This window comes from Curcuma longa, chromosome 16 (genome assembly GCF_044706935.1).
Source record: "Curcuma longa cultivar G26 ecotype Majalengka, Jawa Barat chromosome 16, ITB_CL_G26_1.1, whole genome shotgun sequence".
In the NCBI taxonomy this organism is placed as follows: domain Eukaryota; kingdom Viridiplantae; phylum Streptophyta; class Magnoliopsida; order Zingiberales; family Zingiberaceae; genus Curcuma; species Curcuma longa.
The window spans coordinates 2,610,981-2,635,477 of record NC_133876.1 but is presented as its reverse complement, the minus strand read 5'-3'; the positions used below and the strand labels follow the sequence as shown (position 1 = coordinate 2,635,477).

The following is a 24,497-nucleotide window of genomic DNA, read 5'->3' as shown; positions in this document are numbered from 1 at the left end:
GTGGCTGTCAAGCAACTGATCCATCCCATACGATCGATTCGAGAAATCATTTATGAGAAGGTAAATCAAAAAATTAACATGACACGATGCATGCAATGGGGTTTTACATCCTGCTCTCCTCTGCAGTGTGTCATGTTGATTTTATATTGAACTTTTTTATATTACATATCATTGTTCTTTAGATTCGGCCGAAGAATCCAGTATTAAAGGCAAACTAAAAGAGGGAGAAACTTGTAAAAAATACAAGGCGCGAAGAGCGTGATGATGGAGCGATTTGATAATTTACTATAATCAAGGGCTTTTACGCTTTTTGCTCAATAAATATGATTTTAAGAATTTCTTTATATATTTTTAATGTTTTAAAATATTTTTTCTTAAATGAATAACAACAATATCTTGGCCACAAATAGATTACGGAGCCACGCCGTCGTGCTCAAACCAAACCACAATAAAATACGTTATAAAAAAGAGAGTGAATCATAAAAAATATATAAAAACGGAGAGAAAAACAAAGATAATTCCTGGTGGCATCCAATAGAAAGACGGAGTCGATTTATCGTCGTCCAAGTTTTCGAATCCAATTAACCCTCGCCTCTTCCTCTAACTCCCTTTTCTTTTCTTTTTTTTTTATCTCTTCGATCTGCTTTTTGTTTTTTGAGGTTGGGGATCCGCGGAAATCCCCATCAGCCTCAAATTGCTTGAGCTCATCAAACCTATCTCGCAAACCTCGTCGATATTCTTGTTGGTTGTGGTGCTGCTGCCTCCGATCCAAAGAATGGCGGAGTTCTCCCTCCTCGCTTCTACTGGTCTCCTGCCGATCACCCTTCAACAGGACCATCAGGGATTCTACAAGGCTCCTTCTAAGGTACACAGATTCCGGTCCGAACATCCAGTTTTTCATGATCGAGTTGATTCTTTTTTCTTCTGCCTCTTTTTGTATGGTTAAGGCCTTGTTGAGAGTGTTTGAAAAAAGTTCTTAGGTCGGCCTGAAGAAACAATTGGATGTTAGGTGGTTTTGAATTGAAATTTTGCCATCGTGAAGGCCGGAAATACCCACAATCATCGGTCTTGTAGGTTGATTTCTGCAGATAACCTTGACGTATGAGATCAACTGCCTATGAGTTGTTGCTCCGGTAAGGAGAGGCCTTTCCTTCTACTTGCCTCTAGATTTCTTTCTGGGTGAGAATCCTAGTGGTTTCTATAAATCTGTAGGCCAAACTAATCCTTCAAAAGAGTTTTGTGAACTATCTCAAATATGAATAAACATCATTGCTTTTGTTAAATATAACCCAACTGTTGGGACTGAAATGATGGATGACTGGTATGCTAGAAGGGTGGGTGAATGGTGATTCTTCTTGCTATTAAGACTTAGACATCAATATATACAATTTGTACAAATTAATACAAAGAAGAAAGCAAACGTTGATACACTAATGTGTGTGATTCAGCACATCCATGATCCTTCAATGAATCACTCCCAAAAGCCCCACTAGCTTTTCTCCTTCTTGGACTTCTTTTGGAGGTGGAGAAATATCTTATAAGTTTTTACAAGATCATACAATTTGGCTCAGAATGAGGGAGAAGTGTTACAATGAGCACAATTACTATGAATATCAGCTCTAAAACGCACCCATTGCTCATTTTTCATAAGTCCTTATCACCTTTAGTTGGTGTTGATCGTTCTACTATGTTGATGTTGAGCAGTCGATTAGATTTCATCATCAATCGACTAATACACAATAGTAGTTAAGTCATTTGACTATAGCTATATAGGCTTTTCTCTATAGCTTTAGTGAATTAAATTTTACCATCAATCGAGTCAATTAATCCCTAGTCAGTCGAGTCCCTAGTTGACTTAGCTACAAACAAAAATATTTTGTTTGTTGGTCGATCAACTTGAGTTGATTAGCTAGTCAACTTACCTACTATCAAATTACTAAACCATTTCAATAGTTGACTAACTCCAAATTTAGGTGTGACTTCAAATTCAATTTTGAATAGAAATGTTATGATTGCTAGCTAATACTGAGTTAACTACTTGGTTGACTCGACCACCAATTGATTGAAGTCACTCTTCAGTCGTCGATTGAATCGTCGACTACAACCTCTCTCCCAAGTATAATCTCTCAATTCAACTTATAAAAATTTACTATATAGCTCCTTCACTATGGGGCCATCTCTCGTTAGGCTTCTCGTCCATCAGATGCATCTAGGCTTTTGGGTTGCTTCGTAGGTTATCCTTCATGCTCTCCCTTTGTAGTCGCACCCACTAGCATAGCTACACTTTGATGTTTCTCATTCTAATCATGGTTTGAAATCTTGTACTGTATAGGGCTTAACGGGCTAAATGTTTCATTCTGATAAATTACTGAAACTCAATATATTCGACACCTGATACTACTCGATATTGAGATAATGTCTCCTGTGTCGATGTGCCAATCATGTCAACGAGTATCATTTCATTAGTGTCTAAATGACAGTCGAGGCAGTTGCCTAGGAGGGAAGTGGGCATTACCACACCGCCTTTGCCTTAGGCGGCGCTTTAGGTGGTCAAAGATGAGGCGAGGCTAGTGAGACAGCTGAGGCGGTGCGCAAGGTGAGCGAGGCAATGGGTGAGACGGTCAAGTCAATAGGTGGGGCAATCAAAGTCAACAAGATTTTAAAAACCTAGATATATTAATACACTTTCTCTCCCTTCCAAAATACAAATAACTTCACCAGCCCACTAAGTCACCCACAAGAAATGGGTGGAGATTTGCTTTTATAGTGACGCTCTAGGTTGGCTTGTTGATGGCGGTGATGAAGATGAGGTCAAGTCGGGTTCGGGAGAATGGTAGTGGAGGCCTCGGGAGCAGATGAAGTCCTACAACCAACGAGTGCAAGGAACATCTCTATTAGAGAACTTGATGAGAATTTAGATACATCAGAGGAGGAGAACGAAGAAGATGTTGATTTGGAGTTCAATGATGAGAGAATTATGGATGTAGTTGATGGTGCAAGTGTAGATGATTTAAAAGATTAGTTATGTTTAGTCTAGTCTTTATTGGCTTGTTGTCATGTTGGATTGAAACTTTAAATTTTAAACTTAGGCTTTTGGTAAAAGTACCGATATTACTTTTTTAGTATTAATATAGTGATGAATTTTTATTAATTATCTTGGTAGTTGTATTTATATATTTATTTGTACCTTATATAAATTGTATTGTATGAAGTTTACTTCTGCATAAACATCATTTAATTATATATATTACATAAAGAATGATAATTATTTATAATATTATATATAAAAAATAATTAAAATAATCAACCGCCTAGGCGGCCGAGGCGGTGGTTATTGACTGCCCCATCGCTAAGGAATGAAATCTCAAACCGTTTCATTTGATACGGACGAAATATCTCGTTCTGCTTGCAGACTGAAACTAGCATAGTCACACCTCATGTATCGGTGTGCCCGAGGCCCCATGGAGGCGTCGTCAGGCCCTTACAACTTGTCCGGAGGGGTTTCAACTGCCATGCAACGCGTTTGGAGGCATCGCGAGTTTGCACTGGAGGCATCGCGAGTTTGACGTCCTCCGAAGGCGTCATCAGGCTTGTGGGAAACCTCTGGAGGCGTCGCTAGGCCCGGGGACGCCTCCGAAGGCATCATTGAGCCCGCGGGGTGCCTCCTGAGTGGGCTTGCTCGGCAACGCCAAGGCGTTGCATGGTGTCACACTGGCGCAGTGTCGCGTTGGCAAGGAATAGGGGCAATGAACTTTGGTTTAATTAAATTAATAATCTTAATCAACTCCTAATATAGTTGAGATAATTTAAATAAGCTTTATTAAAGCCTAATAAAATTATTCCATTAATTTAATATAATAATTTTGATTAAAATTATTATATAAAATAAATAAAATAAAATTTTACAAATTATAAGTTTTTTATAAAAATTATTTAAATTATATATATAATTTTTAATTAATTACTATATAAATTAAAATTATGTAAACGGTTAATCAACTAATATAACTATATTATAAAATTTTATTTTTTTAAATATTTTTATTAAAATATAAAAAATAAAAATATTCTAATTAAAATTTTTAATTTTGTAATAAGAATTTATTTAAAATCAAACTTTAAATTATTTTTATAATTAAAATTTCTAAAAAATATTTAAAATATTTGAAATAATTCTAAAAATTTACAAATAATTTTAAAATTTTGTAAATAAAAAAAAAAAAAATTTGTAAATAATTCTAAAAATTTTAATATTTAAAAAATTAAAAATATATCACAAATCAACTAGAAAATCAACGATTCTTTAATCAAGCAACTACCTAGTCAACAGTCAACTGTAACAATCGACTTCATTTAGAATCAAAATATTTTGTTCACTCAAAATCTACATCAAGTCGACTTTGATGCTCTAGTTGACTAGAAGAAAGATTGACCATTGCATATACAATCCCACTAAGTGGGATAACTATATGTATCTTCCTACGTTATTGGACTAGATCTCCTACTTAATTTAAATTATACATAATAAACATATTTATCTAATAATTATTATATATCTATAAATAAATAAGTATCGAAACTATGTCGGCACGACACGATATGATACCGAAATCGTATCGTTTCGGTCAGGGACCGAAACCTCAGCACGGGTCGAGATTTTAAACCTTGTTTGCCACCATCTACCGTCATTTACAACACTGCATTTCATGTTAATATTCGACATTGATTGACATGCTAAAGTTGAAATAATGTTGTTATTTTTTATAGTTTGTCTTTATATAAGATAATGTGATGAAAAACAAACAATGGACATATAGTTGTCTTATTTTTTTCTTCATCTTTTTCCTCTTTGCATCTTTAATTTTTCACTTGCACCATATATCGAAACATCAGTACGATATTGAAACAATATCATTCCGATCAACGACCGAAACATCGATATAACTCGAGATTTTGAATCCTGCTCCTAATTTCCCTTGGATGTCTCATTCCATCCTTTTTTGATCTCTTAAGATCTTGAGCCATTTGGTAACCACTGACCTTACCCATGCCAAGTTGTGTTCATGTGTATATCCACGAAATCCTACATGAGCCAATACATATATCAAATACATATGCCACCTAACTTAAACTTTTTGCTAAAACATTAAAACTTATTGTCGAGCCAATCTTGTAGGGCCTGATTGCATGTTTGACAATGTGTAAATTAGGCAAATGATAAATTAAATTTGAGATCTTAATTAGGCTCCTTCTACACCTAAGCTCCCCCTAGAGCCATGAATTACAAATTCAAATTCATAAATTTGTTAATAAGAGGAGAAACTAAGTTTTTAACTTGAATCTCTTCCCTTGTCCCTTTTTGACATATAAAAAAATTACACTACAATCTAGAGACATGAAATTCATTTAAAATCATGAAAATTATGATAAACTTGTATTCCTAAACCTCATCATGGATCTAAAGAATCCTTAAGTTTAATTGACCAAAAACAAGATGAAAGTTACAATCTTGAAAATTTTTGCCCCGATATAGTCGACTATGATCAGGCTTCAATTGTCTAATCATAGAGCCAACCAATTGGTCACGTGAGATGGACGATTGCGCTATAACTACAACTTTGTGCCAAATTTATAAATGCATGAAAAATTACACACACTTTGAAGAAATTTGAAATTTTGCAACCACGTTTGTTTCAAAGTCGATTTATCATTGAAAAATCATTTTTCAAGAAAATTCATCTTAATTTTCAAAATTGACACAAACTCAAAATATTTCGAAAAGTCTCAATTGTGTATCAACTTCAAAGCCTTTGTTTTGAATTCTTACTTTTGAAAATAGTAACTCTAAGTTTTCAAAATATTAAATTGTATTTTCAAAATAAAAATTTCAACCATGATCCTACAGCCAAATGTACACTATCAATATATTTACCTTCCCCATAGTTGGCCAATGGTTACTATATTGATACTCTTATGGTTCATCAAGGTCCCTCAAACATTGTGAACCAATTGTATCACCTTGTCATCTCACTTGATACCTAAGTTCTTTAATACAAATATCAAGTTCTTTCTATGATTTGTGTGAGATGCAAATACTCTGAACTTGCAATGTATGTGAACTTGCAATTCTATCCATTAACCATGTATAATAGATATTGATTGACTCATTGTAGTTGACTACCTTAAGATAATCTAAGGAGTAATGTTGGATTTGGGCACCCAAAATAGGTTAGACCCAAACGGATTTACTAAATACTCTGAAATCCATTTCTTATGTACCCTTTTTGTCTTTAATTGTCCCCTAATAATTAGACAATGATATTCCTTCTCATTCTTGGACTCCTTGTATCCCAACCCATTTTTTCTCAAATTCACTTTTTGGCTCCCTATGATCATGCTCAATAATTTAGAGCCAATTGTGAATTTCTCTAGGGCAATCCTTAGGGTATCTATTATTTTCCCTTAGCCCCTTGTTTTCTTCCTCTAAGTTATGCAATCTTATCACCAGGGGATGCATTTTCTAATTTTTCTTCTAGAATTCCTACTAATTTCTTAAGATGCATCTTTTCCTTTTTGTTTTACCTAAAGACTTATTTAAACCTGAAATTGCATCTAGTAAATCATCAAGAGAGAGATTCTTTTTTTACCATATCATTCAATGCATATGATTGAGCTCTGCCTTCACTCAAGCTCCCTTCTCCTTCTTCCTTAGACGAAGTTGAGATGACTCCATCAATTACCATGAAGGTAACACAAGGCCTTTGCTTGGCTACTCCTTCCTTTGATGAAGAAGAGTCATTTCATGTGGCCTTCAAGTTCCTTTTTGTCTTCTTCTTAGCCTTTGGTTTTCTCTTTTTTCCTTTCCTTTCAACTTTGGGTATTGGTCTCTAATATGTGCTTCGTCTTGGCAATTGAAGCATGCCACTCTTCTCTTGCTCTTAGCATTTTTTTTTACATCACTCCGCCAAGACTTAATTTTCTAAAAGCCTTACCTACTTGTCTTACCATCTAGACCCCGTCTCATTATTATCCATGGAGGAAGAAAATTCGAATGATAACTCTAGTGAGGTAGGATACTTCTTTTCCCATTTTCCTTCTTGTTTGCTACAAGAGGTACTCCTTTTGTTCTAGGAGCTTCTTTTTCTTCTATTCTTGCAATTCATGCCTCATCAATTCTATAGTAGAAAATAAATATTCTAATGCACTTAACTTAAGGTTCCTAGACTTATAAAAAGGAATATACCATGGATACCAATTAAGGTGCTATCGAGAGGCAGTTATAGCACTTCGAAACATATCTCGGATTGACATGATTTCCTTGATGCTTGTCAATCCATGGGCAAGCTCCTTTAATCTTGCATGAAGAATTGTTGTCGTCTCCCCTTTTTGCATCTTGAAACTATTAATTTGGGCTCTCAAAAGGTCTCGTTTTGCCAACTTTGCCTTACTGTCTTTTCACGTAATTCTACTAGTGCATGGGGAGCACATTCAATATGCTCCAATTCAGTTAACCTCGAGCATGAGGAACACATTCAATAAGTGATGACTTTTTCATTAGCCGTTTATTCATCTTTTTGTTTCTTCGTCCATCAATTTCCATCCAAAATTTCCTATTGTCTCTAGGCATTTCAAAACCATTTTGCATAATGTGTTATATTGAAAGGTGTTGAAGAATAATACTAATACATACAATAGAATTAGAATTTTAATTATTGTGCATTAATAAAATATGATTTATTATCTATTGATAATCTAAAGGATATAATTTTAGTTTAATATGATTTGATATTTCTTTATTAATATTTTATTAAATAATAACAATAATAATATGATGGTATTAACCTAAAAGAATAAAAATATAGAATCAATCATGATATAAATAATCTAATTAATTAAAATTTACTTTAATGAAACAAAAATTATTTGATATTTGTAGAATGTTTTTACAAAGTAATAATAATAATATGATAGTATTAACCTAATAATAATAAAAAAAAATTAAGAAAAGTGATAATATAATAATATGAATAATCTAGTTAATTAATTCTACTATTTACCATTTATATTGTGTTACTGTGCTATTTCCTAACACACACACACACACACACATATATAATTACACATCATCTATCATCTTCTTATCCAATTATATTTTTTTTAGTGTCTTACTTTTTCTAATGATTCTGGTTGGACTCGTATTTGTATCATATGCGGTGTTGATATTTAGGCTTTTTTGTAATTTTGATTTTGGTAACCATGATTCTGTGTTAGCATAATTGTTTTTTAGATTATATTAAATTTCAAGGAGCATATACAAGAAAGTAGTCATACATAACAATATTCTTTTTCTCACTTATAATACAAGTCATCTTTCACACAACATTATTTCTCAAAATTGTATTCATTTTATATCTCACTTCTACATTGATGATATGACATAGTAGCTCTTATTTAGGACCCTGCTTGCGGAGAGCTTTGTTTCTTATAGTATAGATGAGAAGGCAAGTTCAACATTTGTACTTCATCCTTACTTTTTTTTATTTTTGAGATTTAATTATTTATAGAGATTGTGGAAGTCAGATTGTTCATGGAGCAACTCACAAACTTAGGTTTTAGTTAAAAGTATAATATCCAATAGAGAAGAAAAAGGTCTATTTTTATGCAAAAGTTAAAAATTGTCATCCATCTAAATTTCATTGCTTTACCACTCAACTATTGGTCTTGCACTTTGAAGTTCCTCAAACCCCTTATATTAGTTAGAGATGCAAGTCTAGAATTCCATCTTGAGTCCTTACAAGGCAAAATTAGCCATCTAAAGTTCTAAAGTACAAGACTTTAGGATGTCGCACAACCGTTGGTACTAAAGTGATATGTAAAAGATCTTGTCCATCTCCCTTTACTCAAAGTAAAGTGTTTTATGGTAGTTTTGATGTTTAATTTCCCAAGTTGCTTGTTTGCTAGCATCGTGGAGTCTTGAGTCCCCACCATATTTTGAAGAAGTCACGACCTAGTGCGTTCTTGACTCCGATGTGTTAGCTCATGAATCCTCTTGTCTTTACAATAATTCAATCAATATCATTTGTGTTGAATGTCAATACATGTGATAGGGCACTATGGAATACCTTCACAAGATACTATTAGAAACTGAATACTAATATTTAAGCATATAGAAGCAAGAATGCCAAACATGTTTAAAGAGAAATAAAGCTGACATAATTTTATTAAAAGAAACTCGTAGATAACTAAAGGAACAAATAAAAAAACAATAACATCATCTAACCACGAACTCTAGAAAAGTCTAGTCGTAGAGCATGTCTCAGATTAATCTAATGATGTTTGGCACCTCCGATAGTCGCCTCTAGTAAATCTAGATCCAAGGAAATAATGATAGATGCTAGGAGAAATAACCCATAGGAATACAATAGGATGTTTTGTGCAATAGCAGGAAGGTGAATAATAACAAAACATGCAAAATGATATAGCACAACAAAGTAAATATACGAGGTATAGTGGTTTAATCTATAACAACATGAAGAATTTGTATGTCAGGTTTTAATATAACAAGATTGAACTTGTGACCTTTTGGGTTTTGTCCTCGTAGAAGGAGATGTATTTGGTGTATGCTCATGATGCGTACAACTATCTATAATGGACAACTTACACAGATTGAGTGTGTAGATTGAGTATGACATGCTAGTAAAAGCAAATACTCATGACTAAATTTATAAGCTAATGATAGATCAATAACAATTAAGTGTAGAGTGTAAGATGCATGATTGATCGATAGTATCAAAAAGCAGTAACAACAAAGTTGTGTCATTAGTTTGATGATGAGTTTGAGTAAACTAAGCATGTGGTATGTGCTTATACTTAATAGTAGCATTAATAAATTAATGTTTAATTTAAGGTCAATGAAACAATCCACTTAGATAAGAGTAAAAAGAATAAAATGAAGGGTGAATGGGGGCAACGACACGACACCCCCCCCCCCCCCCCCCCCCCCTCCCTCCCTCAACGTAAACACACCATTCGCCCCTTCCCCCAATATGAAATTTTTGGCTCCGTCCCTTGTAAGGTTCTAACTAAGATCCATTGTCGTGCTTTACTCATGCATATTGTATGATGGAAGAGGACTCGTACAATAGAGATATGGATCCTACTTGAAGAGAATGTTGTTTGTTGAAACCAAATTGGTGCTCGACTGCTTTCACTTACATGTTCCTTGGTTTGTTGCTCAACATGCATTATGTAAGAGACCTATTTGGTAATGACCTAAAGATGTTCTTCTCGCGTCAATGTTAAGCTTCAAGTGCCCCTTAAGAAGTGACATCTCTTGGGGAAAAAATTCTTGCCTTGTGGTTGGGTTTGTCTATATTGTTTTGATGCGTTGGCAATAAGGTTTAGGTTAGGTATTCTTGGATTTAATATGTATATCAAGTGTGTAAATAATCATGTTGATTCAACTTAGAGATTGCATATGGAGCTCGAGGAACTCGGTGGACTTGAGCTTAGAGAGCTCGTGAACTCAATGAGATCAAGTTATTGAGATGGAACTCGGTGTACTTGAGAGTTGAAGGATTGGATTGAGTTGCTATGCTTAAAGCTCAAGAGGAGCTTGGTGGACATAAGAGCAAGATGCTTAGATTTAGTTGTTGCATTTGGAGCTTGTGAAGAGCTTAGTGGAGCTAAAGACCTTAGGCATGAGAGGCACTAGTGACAATGTGAGAGGCATGAATGATATTGTAATAATGTCGTGATTTCGTAGCTAGTGGGTAGGTTAGTTAAAGGTTATTTGTTGATGCCTCACGATGTTAGGGTGATATCAAATTGAATAGTTGACCAGCTCAAGTCTTGGACTTGACATGCTTACTATGGTGTAAGTGAAAGGAGATTTGCCTAGATTGTTAAAATTGACTAGTCAGGGTTGACAGGGTTGAGGGTTGACAGGCGATTGGATTAAGGTTTTGGTTAAATATAATATTTTTGTTTGAGTGTAACAATCAATTTATAAGAATTTTCCAATTAACTAGAGGTTTGGCAATCGACTACTCTAGATTAGCAATCAACTAACCTTGTACCCATTGTCATCCAACAATCAAATTCTGGACAATCTAGTTGATTGGAGGCAGCCATAATCTATCAATTGAAGATTTTTATTTATTCAAGAGCTTGAATAAAGATTGCATGCTTTCATATCTCAAGCTCTTAGTAATTTTCTCTCTCAAGCTTTCATTGTATTATCAGGGAGACAGGTTTGGTCGTTTATGAGTGAAATCCCTGAACAGGGTCAAGTTTTTTTAAGTTAAAAAAATCTTATTGGTTAGATGGAGGCTTAATCTTTGTTGGGGTGGACCTTGTTTTCTGCTGTGAAGGGGATTATCTACATGTTTTTAATTTTTTCATTTCCGCTGCATATAAACTTGACATTATTCATTCATCCACAAACACCTTGCTACTAATCTTGTATTGTTTGTGTTTGTGTGAGGAAATGAATGAATTTGAGGGTGTCATCTATTCACCTCCTCTAGTAGGGTCATTGTCTTGATTCTATGGTATCCCTCACAAACGCTTGGGAGGAGAGGAAGCGGTCATGGTTGCATGCACAAATTGTTTGACATTGCCCTCTCTTGGCTGGTTATGCTTGCACAAGTGAAGTGATAGTGGTGGCTCATCTCACCAATCATGTCACATCTCACTCTCATGCAGGGGACAACTAACCATGATTCACCACGACCGAATGGAATCTTAGGGGAGAGGGATGGGGTATTTAGTGCTCTTAGAGGAGGAGAAAAATGGTTCTTGATGGGTTATAGAGGCGGAAATGGATTTCTTTTATAGTGGAAATTAGAGAAAAGGGTTGTTAGTGGGGATTGTTGCGATTGAAGGATGGGGGTGATTGCCAGTGGTTGTGATCACATGAGAGGGAGGGAGTCGTGTCGCCTTGGCCATCCACTCGTGGAGAAGCAGTACCCATTAGGGGATGACTGCTGACCCCTTGCATTCTTTTTTGTTTTTATAGCTATAACAGAAGAGGAACAAGGTTACATTCTTTCTAATCAACAGAAGCTTATTAGCAAGAGAAGTGAATTTATCTAGGCATCATATTCATTATTTAATGTGGGAGGAAGTGAATTCCTGCATTGTTTCGTCAGTACATCTGATCCTCATTATTCAATGAATATGCTACAATTGTATGCATGTTTATTCTACTATCCCTTCTTTCTTACAAATTTATAAACGTGCTTCTACTGATGTGTTGGACTTTTGGTGCACTCTATGAGTGTGGTTTGACAATCATGTGTTTACATTTTTAAGGGAATCATGAGACATAATGGATACTTTTATACTATATTCCTTCAAGAAACATATTTTTCATTGGTAAAGAAAATAAATAATCTTTTCACTTGCCATTAAACTACCAAATCAATATGGTCATGGTTAATCTGACATGCCATATTACCATTTACAATAGTTCTTTTTAGTCTGGAAACTTTAAGCTTAATGCCAATCCCTTATTATATATTTGGATTTATGCCTGATGAAAAAAAAGGTTACTATTTTTGTCATATTCTCATCATTTTTCTTATGATTTCCTGAATACATATATACATACACACACACACAACATGTTCACTTTTATTTTTGATACTACAGGAATTTCATTCTGCCTTACCATTTCATGGTATAAAACAAGATGCACCGAAATCTGGTTCTGTTCAGTTCAATGCACACCAGTTCAAGAAACTGCTTCTCCCAATGTATATGTTATTGGAGAACAATCAATCTTCAAGGATATCTCCTTTCATTGAAAAAAATGTGCTTATGGATGTCCAAGGTCTGCAGTTTATTTAAAGTTTAGCAATTAAAGTCATACCATATTTGCCCGTTGTTTAGATGTGGGTTCAGTTTATTCAATAAATGTAAAGAATTACTATTTGTTAATTTCTCATATGCTTATTATGGGGAATATATGCCTTAATTTCCTACAAGTCTATTTAATGGTATCATTTCTCTAGTCAATGAAATAATTTCTCAAGAAGGAAAGACAAACTGATAAGGTTACCTGTAATTTTTCATGCCGTAGGCTTCGGCACAGGTTAAAGCATTGTGAAATTCAGCACAGATAGTTTATATGTTGAATTCCAGTACAAAAGTAGTGTGTACGCAAATCCAACCAGTTATACTCTAAAACCTCCTTTTCGATGTCTTTATTAGTTCTCATGTATTTGCGCTGGCATGTATGCTCATGTATCACTGCTGTGCTACTCAAATAGTATAACAGAATAGCTTTTACAAATTCTACCATTGGTTTGACAGAATACTAGTAAAAGGTTTTTTATTGGCATAAAAGAATTGGGCAAATTGAAATTGTCAACATCTTTTTTCTTATTCTCTAGTTAAGATTATGATTTCCCCCCTTGGAAAAATTCTAAAGTTAACAACTTGATTTCTCTATTCCACAACAGATTCACATGTTAGGTCAGTGCTGTTCAGCTTTGGAATTGCAGAGAAGTGCATAAGAAATGAAAAGATCATGGAATTTCTAAGCTCTAGATCGAAGTTTGCTGAAGGCCAAAGACCTGGATGTGTCTTCAATTTCAGAAGTTATGGGTCTTCATGATGCGGCTATTGGCATGTTACATCCTCACCATGTACTTATGGATGCTGAGATGACTGATCCTCACCATCCTTTGCATATACCGAAACAAATTTATGCACCAGAGCTTCAGTTGGACTTTGTTAGTAACTTGCCTGATATATACTTCACAGAACATCCAGATGGGCAGCTTCTGCTCCCTGACAATGTAGCTAAAATAGAAGATCTTCTATCAATTGTTGCGGAGTTTGATCTGCCAAAAATATCACCAATTGGCTGTAAAAAGTCATTGCTGGTTCCATATTTCACAAGGTATGTACACCATTTGTTATTGTTTTTCAACTATTTCCAACATATTTGGTCGGAATGACTGTTTATATTGCATGAATGTTACATGGAGCTGTATTCTCACTTCCTCTGATATGTTTAACATTCAGATGCTGTGTTCATATGTGATAACCTTTTCTGAGTTTAGATATCATCAATAGCCTTACATATTGTTTTAAATGACTGTTACAATCAGCTGATCTCTCAATAGAAGCTTAAGTTGGTACAATCTACATATTTATATTCTTACTGTCAAGTGCTCTCCCTACATGTTGGCAGGCAAGTTGGATTGAATTGATCCAAGAACAATATGTGGATCCAGATACAAGACCTCCTTTCAATATTATGATGAATTTGATTTGGTGACTCCTTATACCAAAAGGTTTAAATTTCTAGGAAGAGCCCAATTGATAATTGATAGCTAAATGTCAAGCTATTTATACACGGAGAATATTTTCCATATAACTTTATGTTTTTATGTGAATTGTAAAATATAGCTTGATCTTAGGTTTCTTTTATGGACCTCGTTTGAATCATAAAAAATAACTAATTCAAGTATAATTTTTTTTTTTCAATTTTGCAGCATATAGCCAATTATGCCACATAGTAAAGTGACTCAAGTTCTAATCTTCTTTGCCAGCCTGCATGTGCTCGATTGTCATCTAATTATCATACCTACAGAGTTTATTGGATTCAATATACTGAAACCTAAGTACAATCCTACCCAAATCCTACTCATTGTCCATCTAATTTAATAGGAAAGTTGGCACATGGTTTCATCATTTGTTACCTAACTAAAAAGTTTGGAGTAGATTAGTTGTTTGTAGAACTTGGCTAGAATATAAACTTCTTGCTAGAATAGCAATTAACCCTAAACTTTTCCTTACTGGTGTAAGCTTATTTATTTATTGGTTAAACATCCTATTGCCTGTCCTACCTAAGCCCTTTTAGAGAGTGAAATTCAAACCTCAGAAACTAGGTGGAATTATTGTCACACAATAGCTCATAGACAATTCATAAACTTATTTTCACATCAGGAAACTTGCATCGAATGGTCACCACTCACCATTGTTTTGTGAGAAAACAAATGATTGTGATACGGTTTAGCTCAATGCATGTTTATAAGGTATGAACCACTTCTGCTAACCTTGCCATAGATTGTTACATTGACAAAATGTTGCAAGAACAAATCGAGATTTTGCAAGTAGCTAAGAAATGAACAAAAATGTTTGTGTGGAAAACACGAAAGTGCAATATTCTCTCACATAGAAACTTGTCAAGTTTGTGCTAGTTGGATAATTTAATAAATGCTAACCTATGCTCGTTAAACTGTCATGTTTTGTTTAAATTGAGTATTAATGAAGTTTTAAATACATTCCAAATCTTCTGTCTCATATAAAATCTTCATCCATGCAATACTCACATCAACTCTCCTTCAAGAGTAATGCTTCTTGGCACTGCAAAGTCTTTTGTTTTTGTATTCATATTTTAGAGTTTACATGTCCTTTTGTGCTTATTGTTATTGCTAAAGAGGCAGTACGTTTCAAGTAGGATGACCATTGTTTTCCCATTTTGTATAATTATATCATGGCAACGTTTGCTATTTCTCATATCAAAGCTGCATGGCAGTTGCTATTGCTAATGACAGTTATATCATGAGAGAAGTTGCTACTGCTCATGTATCCAAAAAATAGAAACTTCAAATCAGGATAAACCTCCTCTAGCGTGAATGTGAAAGTTGTATGGAATTGACTATCTCTAATGGGCGATTGCATATGTGCAGGAGGGGTCGAGGATGTTCCCAAGCCCTGAAACATGTTACCTCAGCAACCGTTGCCCCTCTGAAAGGGTACACCTCTCTCTATATGAATTCAAGTTTATGTTGAGATTCTTTTACATTATTGTTAACAATTTATGTCGACCTTTTTCTGATATAGCCCTGAAGTCCCTAAGCGGAAAGCGATGAGTAAGAAAAAGAAGAAATCGACAGAACGAGACCTTTATCAGAGGAACTCTTTTCATGCCCTTGAAAGACTTCTTTCTGTTCTCCTAAATGAAAGTGACAGCACATCCATACTTTCACTAAAGAAATCAGGCCCTGAGATAAGCCAATTACTCACAAAGATTTCTGCCACAATTGCTGGTACTGGCCTAGCCATGATTTTCGCAGTCGCATGCAAAGTGGCATGTGGGAGGGTAGTTCTGTGTGCCACCAAGGTTTTCAGTGCTGGATTTGGACTCGGCCTCTTCTGGCTTTCGTGGGCAATCAATGGACTGAGAGATACGTTTGTTTATCTTAGCAAAAATTCGGGCAAGATGAGTCTCAAGGAGGAAGAAATAGCTGGCATGGTTAAAAGAAGCATGAATGAGATTCTCTTTAGGGCCATGGCATTGGTAGCGGTTACATTGTTGAGGTTTGCATAAGCACCCGTCGCAAGGATGAACATAAGTCCCCGAGTGAGTCTATACCCTATAACAGTTTTAGGTTTTCTTTTACCAGTCGTGTAGCCGAAGGTCAAACTGAAGGTTAATTTTGTGTATGAAAGCATGTTGCTTCAGAATAAAGTTTTATTCTATCAGATTCATGAGAGTTTTGAACAGTGTTTAATTTCTTGTGTGTGCGCAACATTAGGAGTGGTAATTAGCCGCAAAGTGATTGAAGATACCCATTGGAAAGAGCAACTTAATTGAAGATACAAATATTCTCTTTAGCAATGGAAAATGATCCAACAAAGGAATTAATAAAAAAGGATGAAATTTGGATTTCAAGTGATTTCGACTATAATTGAATTTTAAGTGTTCTTTTAATTTAGTAATTATTTGATTTACGTCATTTAATTTAGTATGAGTTGATAAAGTGATTTGATTACTCAACTAGTGATATTTTTATGACGTGGTTAGTCAAGTTTGTACAAATATTGTCATCTTAATATTACATTTTTTAAGTTTTAACTATTAAAATATTTTTAATTTTTAATATCTAATAAGGTTTTTTTCTTTATATAAAATAATTATCTCTATATTTTATCAATTTATTAACTTTATGCTATATTAATTTAGTATCACAATAGAGATGAACAAAAGGTCAGTTATCAATTGTACTGTTTGAAATTAAAAATTCGATTCAATTAATTAAAATTTTTAATTTTTCTTAAAATATTGATTATTTCGAGATTCAATTTTGACATTTGATTAAATCAATTAAATTAAATTTGATTATGCTTGAATCGTAATTGAGAATTTAAAATACTAATTTCCTAATCTCAATTTAATAGAAAATTTAATTATTTCAATTTTCAATCGATTTAATTGATATTTTATCAATTTATTTAATTTTTATATGAAAATTCGATCGATTCGATTAGATCTAAAATTTTTTTCTAATTTATTCGATCTCAATTTAAACAATTTGATTATTAATTGATTATTCATCACAGAGTTAGTTTACACAGAGTGGATCTACAGATAATCATACTAAATTGAGTAAATTTCCCATCTTTTGCACATAATCATACTTGTTATAAAAAATAACTAGAAATCATATCTCAATTACAAGATATAAGACCCTATTTATAGTTAGAGGTTGGGGCCTATTCTAGAAAAAAGTCTATAAAAAATAACTAATATTTATAACTAATACTCCCCCTCAAGTTGGAGCATATATATTAATCATGTCCAACTTGTTACAAAGATAATCAATTCGGATCCCATTTAAAGCTTTTGTGAAGATATCCCCTAATTGTTCTCCAGTTTTTACATATCTTGTAGTGATCAAGCCTTGTTGAATTTTCTCACGAACAAAATGACAATCAATTTCAATGTGCTTCGTCTGCTCATGGAACACATGATTCAATGCAATGTGAATAGCAGCTTGATTATCACACCATAGTTTTGCTGGTATTGAACTTTTGAGTCCCACTTCAGTCAACAGTTGATATATCCACATTATTTCACACACAAACTGTGCCACAGCTCTATATTCTGATTCTGCACTGGATCGTGATACAACCTTTTGCTTCTTACTTTTCCATGATACTAAATTTCCTCCAACGAAGATGCAATACCCTGAAGTAGACCTCCTATCCATTTTAGAACCTGCCCAATCTACATCTGAAAAGCATTCGATATGAGTATGCCCATGATCTTTATATACAATACCTCGTCTGGGTGCGCCCTTCAAGTAACACAAAATTTGCTCTAATGCTGCCCAATGATGAACCGTTGGAGATGACATATATTGACTAACAATACTAACTGAATATGCAATATCTGGACGAGTCAAAGTAAGATAATTCAACTTCCCAACCAACCTTCGATATCTCTCTGGATGTTCAAATAGTTCTCCATCTGCTGTAAGATCCACGTTCTGAGTTATTGGAGCACTACAAGGTTTAGCCCCTAACTTTCCCGTCTCAGTTAATAAGTCGAGAACATATTTTCTCTGAGATAAAAATATACCATTTTTACTCCTCATAACTTCAACGCCTAAGAAATATTTTAGCACCCCTAAATCTTTTGTATGAAACTGAGTGAGAATGAAAGATTTGAGAGATGAAATTCCCGTAGTATCACTACCAGTAATCACAATATCATCCACATACACAACTAATAGAATAACACCAGCTCCTGACTGCTTGTAGAACACAGAATGATCAGACTTGCTTTTCTTCATACCAAACTTTTCAACAACTTAACTAAATTTTCCAAACCAAGCACGAGGACTTTGTTTCAAACCATACAAAGTTTTTCGAAGACGACAAACTCGCCCTATCTCCCCCTGAGCAACGAAACCGAGAGGTTGCTCCATATACACCTCCTCTTGAAGATCACCATGAAGAAAAGCATTCTTGATATCAAGTTGATATAAAGGCCAATGATGAGTAGCAGCAAGAGAAATAAATAATCGAACAGATGTCAACTTTGCAACAGGAGAAAATGTATCAGAATAATCCACACCATATGTTTGAGCATAACCCTTAGCAACAAGACGAGCTTTTAATCTGACAATTGACCCATCTGGATTGACTTTAACATTGAATATCCATTTGCATCCAATAGCTTGTTTTCATGGAGGTAGATCAACCAAGTCCCAAGTATCATTGTCATTTAAGACCTTCATTTCCTCTATCATTGCATTTCTCCAACCGTGATGAGATAAGGCCTCACGGACAGTTTTAGGAACAGAAATAGAGTCAAGTGAAGCAATAAAAGAGCAGGAAGAAGATGACAAGCCTTTATGAGAAACAAACGAAGAGATAGGATAAGTACACTGGCGTTTACCTTTTCGTAATGCAATAGGAAAATCATCATTCGGAGTTGGATCTGATGACGAAGTAGTAGGTGCAGGATATGAGTCAAGAGGTTGACGCCTGGAGTATACTTCAACAATAGGAGGTTTGACAAGAGCTGATTTTGAGATAGGTGTGGAGGATATAACAGAATATACCAATAAATCATCATCTTCCTTTTTGGAAGTTGAGATATGTGAGGATGAAAAATAAGGAGTGTCCTCCATGAAAGTAACATCAATTGAAACAAGATATTTCTTAATACTAGGACAATAACACCTATAGCCTTTTTGAAGACGAGAATAACCAAGAAAAATACATTTCAAAGATTTGAGATCTAATTTAGTGACATGTGGACGAACATCCCAAACAAAACAAGTGCTACCAAATATCCTAGGATTGACAGGAAACAATGATTTGTTAGGAAACAGAATTTTGTAAGGAATCTCACCATGAAGAACAGAAGATGGCATACGGTTAATGAGAAAACATGCAGTAGAAACCGCGTCTGCCCAAAAAGATTTGGGAACATTCATTTGAAATAAAAGAGCTCGCGCTGTTTCAAGAAGATGTCTATTCTTACGTTCAGCCACACCATTCTGGGATGGAGTATCAACACAAGAGGTTTCATGTAGTATATCATTCTGACTCATATAAGATTGAAATAGACTGGACGTATATTCCTTGGCATTATCACTTCGTAAGGTATGGATGGTCATATTGAACTGAGTTTTAATTTCCGTACAAAAAGCACAAAATAGAGAAAATAACTCAGAACGATTTTTCATTAAATATAACCAAGTTACACGAGAATAATCATCCACAAAAGTGACAAAATACCTAAATCCAGGTTCAGACAAAATAGGACAAGGACCCCAAATATCAGAATGAACTAACTCAAAAGGACTAATAGCACGTTTATTTATCCTTGGACTTGAACTCAGACGGTGATGTTTTGCAAACTGACATGACTCACAATTTAATGAAGACACACTACTATATTGTGGACAAAGTTTCTTGAGTAATGGAAGAGATGGATGTCCTAACCTACAATGAGCCTCAAAAAGAGAAGCGACACTCGAGCAAGCAATAGATCTTGGAACAGATGTATCAAGAATGTAGAGACCTCCATTTTCATATCCTTTACCAATAGTCTTCTTCGTCAAAAGATCCTGAAATAAACAATGATCGGGAAAGAATGAGATGCAACAGTTAAGATTGCGAGTTAACTGACTAACAGAGAGCAAATTAAAGGATAAATTGTGTAAGTGTAAGACAGAGGATAAGGAAAGCAAAGGAGTGGGATTGACAGTGCCAGACCCACGAACGCAAGATGAAGACCCATCAGCTAAGGTAACAATAGGAGTGTTGGATTTGTGTGTGAAAGTAGAAAAGAGATTAGAATTACCTGTCATATGATCCGTGGCACCAGAATCAATGACCCACTTAGAGGATGAAGAAACAAGGCATGTATTGTGGTTACCTGAATCAGCAATAGCAGTGATAGAGGAAGATGAAGACTTAAGTGATTCATGATATTGAGAGAACTTGGCAAATTCTTCTGCAGAGACAAGCACTGATTTATCAGAGGTATCATGAGTGGATGCAATATGAGCCTGATGTTTTTGCTGATTTTTGTACTGAAGCTTTTTGCACTCAAACTTTGTATGACCCGGCTTGCGACAATAGTTACATATAATACCACTAGAATTTGATGTCTGAGTTTCAGAAGCTTGTGAGTCTCCTCCTTTGTTTCTATTGTGAATAGTTGATCTTCTTGATACATAATTATTATTACGACTTATCAAAGCACTACTATGTGGAACAGGTGTGGTATTTTCTGTACGGAGAATGCGGCTAAACACTACTTGTAGCGAGGAGACCTCAGAACTAGATAGAATTTGTGATTTAGCAGATTCGAAATCAGGTGATAAGCCAGCAAGGAAACTCATGATAGCCATCTGCTCCCGTTGGCGTTGTTGAACCTTCACATCAGGACTAAAGGGTAGTAACATATTGAGCTCCTCATATGTCTTTTTGAAAGCCATAAAATAATTAATCAGAGGTTGATCTTGTTTTTCCACACGGTAAAAAGCTTTGCAAACTTCATATATACGGGTGAGATTTCCTTTTCCAGAGTACAGAAAATCTAGATAATCCATCAATTCTTTAACGAATTCACAGTGATTAATTAAACCAATTACCTCATTATCAATACAATTCCGAATTTGAAGGAATAAGCGAGCATCTTCTCTGAGCCATGTCTGTTTTGAATTATCTTGTGGCGGGTCATCGGTCAAATGCCCATCTTTGTCAATACTTCGTAGATAAAGACGGACAGTTTTACTCCAATCCAAATAGTTTGCACCATTTAACTTATAATCTGTAATTTTAGATACCACAGGCATCATATCCATTATGATAGAAGGTTTATTTTCAGTCATCAGATTGTTGCTGTGAGACCACGAAAAAGAATTCTGAATTCCAAAGGAAAAAACTACTTGAAGCACAGGGAAGGAACAAACTCACGAAGGATGTGATTCACTGGAGTTTCCGAAAAATCCAATTTTGAAGACGAAATATAGGCAATCGACCGGAGGAAGACGTGATTGTAGTCCCATTTTGGACGCTGGTCGACGTGGATGTGGGCGCGGGTAGGTGGAGAAGAGGTGAAATCCTCTCCGGCTCCTCTGGTGACGCTAAGCAGTGCTTGTCTTGGACGAAGAACCCGGGACCCGGAAGCCTCAGAACGGAGGTTGAGGCTGACGACAGAGAAGGCAAAGGTGTTGCGTCGGGAGATGAGGGCGATGGAAGAGGGTCGAAACCGCGTCTCCTCCCTCCAGAAACTCCTCCTAGTTCAATGCGTCCGCCAAGAAGAGAAAGAAGGCGTCGGCGCGGCGCGGGAGCAAATGTCGCGAGGATGCAGCCTTCTGCCTGGCGGGAGCGTGCAAGGTCGCGGCTTCCAGCAACTGGTCGCCGTGGGAGAAGACGCGAACAGATGCAGAAGATCCTGCGGAGACAAGCGCGCGCGGCGGCGAAGGAACAAAATCGTGAAATCGCGATTAGACTTTTAGGTCAAGACCCAACGGTGGAGGAGATAGCGTCGTGGCGGGCGAAGAAGGAAGAAGAACCGGGGCCAAATTGCGATCGGGAAGCCGAGAACCCAAATCGCGATGCAAAGGATGGTGTCTTCCGCGATGCACGAAGCTCTGAATCTCGCGTTTTGATCACGAGGTGGAGCGGCGCCGAAACCTAATTAATTAGGGCTCTGATACCATGTTATCAAAAATAACTAGAAATCATATCTCAATTACAAGATATAAGACCCTATTTATAGTTAGAGGTTGGGGCCTATTCTAAAAAAAGTCTATAAAAAATAACTAATATTTATAACTAATAATACTACCCTTCGCCGGATTCTCTATCTGGCCGAAATCCAGTGCCGGGATATGCGCCGGTGAGCTGCGTGTCCATTGGGCGTGATGCGACGGCCGGAGGTGGTCGGACGGCGGAGCGACAGTGCCAACAACGACGATGGATCAGGTGGAAGCACACGAGGAGCGCGGGATAAAGACCGCAGGGTAGCAAAAAAAAAAAAAATAAAAAAATAAAAAAAAAAAAAATATATATATATATATATATATATATATATATATATATCAACGTGTGCACCACCAATTAATGAATTTATTATGCACGGTAAAGTCTCACAAAATTGAGTGGATTCCTGAAAATCCAGTTATGAAGCTTGTTGGGTATAAATAGTAACTCTAAACAAACTCAGTCCTTGCCTAAATACAAAACTAAGTTCGATCCTTGCCTAAACACAAAGTAACAACACAATTTTACATGCAAAATGGTGACACCCTCAAGAGATGCACACTTGACCTGTCATATGATTGCATGTAAGGAAGGAGATTCAGTGGTTTCACCATCTCAGTAATGTCAACAACAGAAAGGGAACTTTCAGTAGCCACTCGGAGGAAACAATCAAATGTTTCTTGATTCCGGATGACGGTAGCTATATATGCAATAGGAGCTGCTCCACTGGTTCTGAGTCCATGTTGTGCATCTTCAGTTTCCTGAGACAAACTGCAGCAGCCAACTTTATTTGCTTTAGGTTCAGATGCAGCAGAATTCAGAAGAGTAGAAAGAACTCGAATGAGATGCGGAATGCAAAGTGGATCGTAGATTATATCTGCACCCAATCTGCAGATGACAAAAATAAGATAAAGCACTGTAAGATTTCATCATCATCAATGTGTACTTGTTACAACTGATGTAGGATATATCAAATTTGTGTTTAGTTGGGCATGAAGTAAAATATATTTGGAAGAAAACCATTAATTAGTCATAAGTATCACAGCTCTGCTTCCTTGATGGAGCAATATCAGAGGTAAGATCAGCCATGAAGAGACGTTCGATGGGATATTCTGGACTAATTACAGGCATGGGTTTCTAGTAATTCTGGGAATAATAGGAAATGCATAATGCCACTTACACTATTTCTGGCTGATAACTTAGGAGCTCACTCTTAGATACAGACTCCCATGGCAAATGTCTGCATTCGACCTGTATCATAATTGAGTCAGTCAGAAGAGCCATATAAAATTCATCATACTTCAAAGATTTACATGCTAGCAAAAATAGAATGAGTCACTGACTTAAAAAATACCCGACTGACCGCATAACAACTATAACAAAAAAATACCAAGGGGAGTGTATTCCTGTGAGGAACAAAAACAGAAAGGAAATAAAGTAATGGAAGATTTTTCCCAGCTGCACTTGCCTTCAGTTTCCTTGGGTGGAAAACCAGGGGGAAAGAAAAAGGATGTTGAAATTATTTCCCAGTTTTTCTCTAAGTTGTTTCGGTCCGATTTTTAGCAAATACTCACTTTTACATGTAATAGAGCTAAAATATGGACTTTAAAAATTCAAAAATATATTTACAAATCTATTTTTGATTTTATGTTTTATCTATTTTGACATCATATTAACTCCTGCCGTGATTAGTGAGCACCTGGGTTGTGATCCCTCGATAAACACAGTCATTTGTTTTCCTTACTTTACTGAGCCCCAACTTGAGCCCTTTACTAATGTGACTATGGATACTATGTATTCATATTTCTATCATGGTCATAGACCCTCTACTATCACTAGTTTTAGTTCAGTCCGTCATAGTGCACCCCCTAACGTTTTGTACAAAGTTGTTATGGGTGTCATTCTACCCCTTATCACTCGTTGGAAGACCAAGATTCGGTCGCCACACTTCTTTATGACGTATG

The 24,497-nt window shown here is 35.6% G+C and overlaps 1 protein-coding gene and 1 pseudogene across 3 annotated transcripts in view; one reads left to right on the top strand and one right to left on the bottom strand.

Annotated features, from left to right (window-relative positions):
* Window positions 1–535: 535 nt before the first annotated feature.
* Window positions 536–16,532, top strand: LOC141848031 (uncharacterized; annotated as a pseudogene).
* A 6,359-nt stretch (window positions 16,533–22,891) lies between these two features.
* Window positions 22,892–24,497, bottom strand: part of LOC141847876 (uncharacterized) — a 46,980-nt gene continuing 45,374 nt past the window's right edge. For all 3 annotated transcript variants that reach the window (XM_074735969.1, XM_074735970.1, XM_074735971.1), the window contains 2 exons: window positions 23,714–23,784; window positions 22,892–23,421 (listed from right to left, as the gene is read on the bottom strand). In XM_074735969.1, the coding sequence (XP_074592070.1) occupies window positions 23,058–23,421; window positions 23,714–23,784 (435 nt within the window). In that variant the 3' untranslated portion in view covers window positions 22,892–23,057. The remainder of the gene's footprint in view (window positions 23,422–23,713; window positions 23,785–24,497) is intronic.